The sequence below is a fragment of the Apis dorsata genome, unplaced genomic scaffold (genome assembly GCF_000469605.1).
Source record: "Apis dorsata unplaced genomic scaffold, Apis dorsata 1.3 scaffold_341, whole genome shotgun sequence".
In the NCBI taxonomy this organism is placed as follows: domain Eukaryota; kingdom Metazoa; phylum Arthropoda; class Insecta; order Hymenoptera; family Apidae; genus Apis; species Apis dorsata.
The window spans coordinates 396,888-403,987 of NW_006263608.1; the positions used below are offsets into that span (position 1 = coordinate 396,888).

The following is a 7,100-nucleotide window of genomic DNA, read 5'->3' on the forward strand; positions in this document are numbered from 1 at the left end:
ATTATGTTTAATATGAATGTTATTTTGAATAATATTTATTATATCTTATATATTTATATAAAGTTATAAAATAAAAATATGCTATTAACTTATTATTATTCTATTTATATATTAACAAATATAATAATGTATCATAATAACAATATATAAAAAAAAATCTTATATTAATAATATCTGATAATAATTACTAATATAAATTATTAAATTGAATTAACATCAATTTTATAATAAATTAAGATGGTGGAACCCAACCACCAAATACTTTCTCTAATTCTCGTGCTACAGCCAAACATAGATGATCATTATAGGGAGCTGCTACGACCTAAAACAAAAAAATTATAAGATCTTTTATCTTTTAAATTATCTTTTAAATTATCAAGCATCCAAAGTTTACTATATATGTAAATATAAAGTTAAATCTTTTTTTCAAATTCAATTATCAATAATATATTATTCAAAATTTCACCTGCACCCCAATAGGTAATCCATTCTTATCAATACCAAGAGGCACTTGACAAACTGGAAATTTCAAAACATTGAAAAGACACCAGTAACCAAAATTATATGGTCTTAAAAAAGCTGTATAATGATATCCAGCTGAATAAGGTGAAGATGGATAAAATAGTATCCCATTATGTTCTAATTTACTCTGAAAATAAAAGAATACTATCAAACTTTATAACTTTATAAATCAATAATTAATATCAAACTTTTATAACTTAAAAATTAAGATTAAGATTAATTTATTATCTTTATATATCTTTATATCTATTTATTATCAATTATGATTTAAGATTTTAGGAAATCTTATAAAATTTTATAAGAATCAAAGAAAATGCGAATAATATAAATAATTATATATTGCTAATAAATTGTTGCATAATATATCCAATATATCCAATTAAATATATTAGATATTTATTGAAATAATTATTTTTTCCTACATAACGAAAAAATTATTCTGTAAATAAATCTCAAATGATAAATATTTTAAGAAAAATTTATAATTTATAATTACTTAATAAAAAAATTATATTAAATAAAATCTTACCATTAAATAGTTTTTCATATTTGTAGTAACATTCATTGCCCATTTAGGATCTTCTACAGGAAATAAATCTTCATCAATTAATTTCAGAATTGCAGCAAACGTTAATTCACACTTTCCAGTTAACAATTTTGAAATTTCTGTAAAAGCACTTGTACGATACTAAAAAAAAAAATTCGGTCTTAATATGTTCTATTATATTCTATTTATTTTTTTTGTTATTATATATATATATATACACATTATATGATTTTAGATAGCAAGCAAACTAATAGTTTTTTGATTAATTCTTTTCATTGTATATATGTAATATAATATATCTTTATAAAATTATATATAAAATTTATATATATAAATTTATACCTTTCTATTTGTTATATTTAATTTGAAATCCATATTTTCTTGTGTCATCCAAAATCTCCATAACCGATAACTATATTCAGAACCAGGTATTTTTATCTGTAATGCAAATATATCATTAAAATTGTTTAAAATCAAAAAACAAAATGTAATATATGAAATATGATATAATAAATATATAATATAAATATATGATATAATAAATACTATAAATTTATGTATGTATAACAATAAATGAAATTATAATTAAAATGAATGATTATAAATCAATAAATTATATCACATATATTATCAAGTGCTGATGAAATAATACAACTTTTATAATATATAATAAACTTACTTTTGTTATAGATCCATTAACTTCTTTAAAATGTTGCACAACTTTTAATAGAGCTGTTCTCATTTCATAATTTATTTTACTTGCTCTTATATCACCTGAATTTTCTTGGTAAAAAATATTAAGTTGTGTTATATCTACTTCTGCATTAAGATTAAGTAATGATATTTTATCTTGAATTAAAACTTTTAAAAGAGGTATTAAATCTTCTGCTTTCTTACATATTGGACCTACTTCTGCCATTGAATTAGGATAATCTTCTTGTCGAAGTCCAATACCTTTTAGTGGTGTTAAACCTAAAATTAATTAAATTATTTAAATTATTTTTAGTAATTTAAATTAGTAATGATTAATCATATATTATTAATTTATATAAAATTATTATCAGAGATGTTCAAGAAAACAGGAATGTTGCATGGAGTTTCAGAGAGTATCTTGCAACTTGAAAATATCGAAATTTTGAATAATATTAAGATTTAAGAAATCTCAAAATTTCAAAGAATATGAGAATTTGAATAATATTTTGTTTATAAATATAGAATCTTTGAAATTAATCTTATTATCTTTAAAATCTTGCATTATAAAATTATTAAATATAACTAGAAATAGTTAAATATAAACAATTAAAAATGATTTAATTACATTAAAAGTAAATGAAGTAAATTTTACCTAAAAGTTTATATTCAATAAATTTTCAAATTCAATTTTCTCAAAAACAGAATTCTATTGCAAAAAAATTGTATTTTATGCAATTTTCTAACTCATTTAATATTTCTATATTATTTTATATTATATTTTTAAATCATTTTTTTTCTAATTATATATATTTTTATATATATATATATTTTATATAATTATATCATAATTTTGAAAACATCTTATAGTAATATCTGAAATTTGTAAGTTAATAAAATATAAAAACCTGCAGTTGGTTTAAATCCAAATACTCCATTGAAGAAAGCTGGCATTCTAATAGAACCACCAATATCACTGGCAACAGAAAATGCAGTTCCACAAGCAGCAGTAATTGCTGCTTCTCCTCCACTACTTCCACCAACATTTCTAGTGGTATCATATGGATTACATGTTTGTCCATATAAATTGTTTCTTGATTCAGTCCATAAATTTAGTTCAGGAATATTTGTTTTTGCTATTAAAATTCCACCAACATCTTTTATAAGATGTATTGCTGTTGCATCTTCTTGAGAACGAAAATTACGTCTACTTATTAAACCCATTGTATGAAGCATACCTAAATAATTAAAAAATAAATACAATATTCAATAATAAATAAGTTATTTAGAATCTAATAAAAAATATAATTAAAAATTCTTTTCAAATTTTTAGGTTTTTTTCATTAATATAAATAACTATCAATATATTTAAATTACCTTTTGCTTCATTGCTTTCTTTTGTCGTAAAAGGAACACCCAAAAATGGTTTTTTTTCTTTTATTAAATCAGAATTTTCTAATGATTGTAAAAGTTTGTCTATTTCTTTAGCTTCTTCTAAAGCATCAGAATATCTATCTTCAACAACTGCATTTATTATTTCATTTATTTCCTTTGCTCTTTCTATAAATGCCGTTACAACTTCTAATGATGATATTTTTTTTGTTCTATAAAACCATTTACATAATAAATTTAATTTTATATTAAATTTATATTAAAAAATTAAAAATTTAATTAGCTTTAATAACTATATTAGATTTGCAACAAAGTTCTTTTAATTAAATATATATAACAATTAAATTTTGAACTGATTTATTTAATCTTATCTAATCTTCATTTAAATTGATTTATTTGTTTTTATTGTATTAAGATTACTTTATTGTATTTATTTATTTTTTAAATTGATTTTATTAAATTAATTAATTTATTAAATTGATATATTTAATTAAATATAATTAATTCTAATTAAATTTAAGAAATTATTTATTAAAAAAATGAAATATTTTTTAATAAATAAATAAACATTTATATCTTTTTAAGCACATTTATAACTATCAAATAAATAATCAAATGATCATTAATCAAAAATTATGTAAAGTATATATGTAAAGTATTCAAAAAGATTCTAATTAGTTGTATATTTTCATTTTCATAAATTTAATAAAAAATATTTTGAATCAGAAATTGAATATTTTGTACTTTATATTTCATACAATTAATTTTCAATATATTGAATAAATAATATTAAAAAATTGATATTATATATAAATATAATATCAAAAGTGAAATTTATTAAATACCTGATTTTTTCAGCCAATTCTGATGCGCTCATTAATACTAAGTTATTCTTGATTGGAGGAACTTTTTGTATATCATTTTTATAATATAATCCAAAAATTAAATCTATTAATATGTCAAATATTACATGAAATTGGATAAACGAACATTTCAAAAAATGTTTTAAAATTCTGGTTGACATTTCAAATATTATTTGACATATGCCACTTTCCTAAAGCATATAAAAATTATTTAATTAGTTAATTTCATTCACCATACAATTAAGAATAAGTATTATATTTGAAAGGAACAATTATTATACATAATTTTCAAATATTTATCTATTGCAAATAAAAAATTAAAAACATTTTTGTAATAATAAAAATAAATATTCAATATAAATTATTATTTTAATAGTTTAATATATATAATATTTATATATACCTGTGTTTTTGAATTTCTTTCTATTAAAGTACACATATTGATAAAATTCATACAATTAATGGTATGATATATACGCAATATATTTCAGGCACAGATTTAAAAAAATTCAGCACTATTTATATATGTATAAAAAAGTGATAAAGTTTTTGAAAAACTGCTTCATCATTGATTTTAGAGTTTTTAAATCTTTCGTTGCGATGTATACATAAAATAACAATTTAAAAAATGAGCGATCAAATGAACTTGAAAAAAATTAAAAGAATTTTAAAAAAGAAATTGAGAATAAAAATGTCAAGAAATTAATAATTTATAAAAACATATAAAAAAGGATATTATAATATCAATATTGATTTGATACACTTAAATGAATCAGTAATCGTTTTTTTTTGTAAACACAAATAAAATCAAAAGTTCATTAAATTTAAATTAAGTTTGTAATAATTTTAGATTTAAACTATATTTTTAATATAAATGTCATAAACTGCCGACTATGCATTTAAGATATCATTTTATATTTTAAGATATCATTATGATTGATTTTAACTTAATTTATTGTACATATATGATACATATATTGTCTTAGAGCGGTTAAATTAAACTGAGATCATATATAAACAAAATTGAGTAAAAATTTTGCAGAACAAATAAACAAGGAGAATAAATGATGAGAAAATAGAAAAAAAAGAGAATAAAAATATGAAAATTAGCGCCATATATGGAGTGCCGCAGATGAAACTAATGTGGAAGCAAATAGTAGGATAAAAATAATAAAATAAGAATTGACTATCAGTACCATCTTTTGAATGTCAAAAACATCTAAAAATATCTTTCCAAAATCAAGATAAAATCAAATAAATCAAATAAATCAAATAATAAAAGGGATCATTTCTTTTAAGTGTTTTTAGAAAGATATTTTTGGCACTTAAGAGATGATACTGTCAATTTTTAATATATATTATATATTATATATTTATCTTTCTTTTACTATTTGCTTTTCTTACTTATATTCATTTGCTACACTGAAGATGGCATTGATTCTACAATTTTTAACCTATTCTTTTGCTATTTACTTTCTTTATCTGATAAACGAATTAAATACACTTTGATTATTTTTTTCTTTCAAAACAACTATGTGTTTCACTATTTAATAAGATATAGATATTAAATATCTATATAAGATATATTATATTTTTGTTTTTATAAGAAATAAGAAAAATAACGACCTCACAAAATATTCTGACATATGCATTGCTCGCATTGCTCGGTCATTTAGTAATCTAACAAATGAAAATCTGATTATGTATCGTTCTATGCGCGTTCTATGTTTTCTTATGTTATTATTCTTTGATGTCGCTGCCTACTTTATCCTGATTTCTAGTAACTCTATTCAGAACATGAAATATAAAATTTCATACGGTGGTAGATCTATCCTTTAATTTGTTTGTGACAATATCTTGCAAACATTTAGTTCGTTCTTATTTCGAAGACCTTTGTTTCTAGTAAGCGTTCGAAAGTATTTATATGATCAGTTGTAAATTTTGTCGTCCAACTTATTGATAATTTATAGAACGAACTCGCACATAATAATGTTTAAATAATTATGATGAAATGTTAAAATGTGAACTTAATGTGCAAATATGATAAATATGTCATGAAAAATATCTATAATTTATTATATTCTTTGTTTTTACTATTAAAATGGATTTTGGTACTTTGCTAAGTGTGGCACAAAAAAATGAAAATAACAAGCAGGTTATTATATTTTTTTTTGAATGTTTCTTTATTTATAAAATCATTTATTTTTAATAAAATTATATTTTGTTTTTTTTTTTAGCCGATTGCTTGTTACCAAACAAAATTCTCTCCACCTAAAAAACCAACTAAACAAAGCAAATCACTTTCCGAAAATATAAAAAAATTTTTAGCTCGTAAAGAAGAAGAAGAAAGACAGAAAGCATTAGAAGAAAAAAAAAAAAGAGAGGTATTAAACTTTTATTCAAGTTATATATTTATAATATATATTTATTTATTAATTGTATAAATTTATAATGTTATTATTGTTTTATTATTTAGAATTTATTAGCATTGCGAGATCATAAAGCCCAAAGTCGAATAAATAAACATTTAAAAGTATGTAAAGCTGCAAATAAATCTGTATTGGCAGATGCAATTGATAATGAGAACACAGCTGTTACAATAGCAGGTATGAAATATTATTATATAAGCATAAAAATATGTTTTTTATATTAAGAATTATATTATTAAGAATTAAATATTTTTAAACTGAAATTAAATAAAATAAATATATTAATTTTATAAAAAAATTTATTTTTGAAAATATTAATGATTTTCAAAAGATTCATTATTTATATTTATTTATATTTTTTATTTAAATTTATTTATATTTTTTTAAATTGTTATAAAATTTTAAAGAAATATGAGACTTGATACATTATTGATTATCAAATTATATATTGATTTATCAAATTTCATAAATATTAATTTTTATTATGATTATTTATCATTTAGCATTATTATATTTTGTTTTTAATGTAATATTATTATTATTAATTTAAATAATGTGATAATGAGGACTTCATAAATAATAAAAAATAAAGAATTAGGATTTATATATTTTTTAATTTAAATTATATTATTTTTATTAAATATGAATATATTTATT

At 19.3% G+C, this 7,100-nt stretch overlaps 2 protein-coding genes across 2 annotated transcripts in view; one reads left to right on the forward strand and one right to left on the reverse strand.

Moving 5' to 3' along the window:
• Window positions 1-21: 21 nt before the first annotated feature.
• On the reverse strand, window positions 22-4,610 carry LOC102679295 (fatty-acid amide hydrolase 2-A-like). Its single transcript, XM_006618107.2, has 9 exons — window positions 4,418-4,610; window positions 3,997-4,205; window positions 3,137-3,363; window positions 2,668-2,997; window positions 1,749-2,041; window positions 1,412-1,507; window positions 1,052-1,210; window positions 467-649; window positions 22-322 (listed from the first exon to the last, which is right to left on the reverse strand). The coding sequence occupies exons 1-9, from the start codon at window positions 4,466-4,468 to the stop codon at window positions 233-235; spliced, it is 1,638 nt and encodes a 545-aa protein (XP_006618170.1). The 5' UTR covers window positions 4,469-4,610; the 3' UTR covers window positions 22-232.
• A 1,039-nt stretch (window positions 4,611-5,649) lies between these two features.
• LOC102679165 (protein SPT2 homolog) overlaps window positions 5,650-7,100 on the forward strand; it is a 7,020-nt gene continuing 5,569 nt past the window's right edge. Inside the window, exons 1-3 of the mRNA XM_006618106.2 lie at window positions 5,650-6,169; window positions 6,252-6,398; window positions 6,491-6,620. Of these exons, the coding sequence (XP_006618169.1) occupies window positions 6,116-6,169; window positions 6,252-6,398; window positions 6,491-6,620 (331 nt within the window). The 5' untranslated portion in view covers window positions 5,650-6,115. The remainder of the gene's footprint in view (window positions 6,170-6,251; window positions 6,399-6,490; window positions 6,621-7,100) is intronic.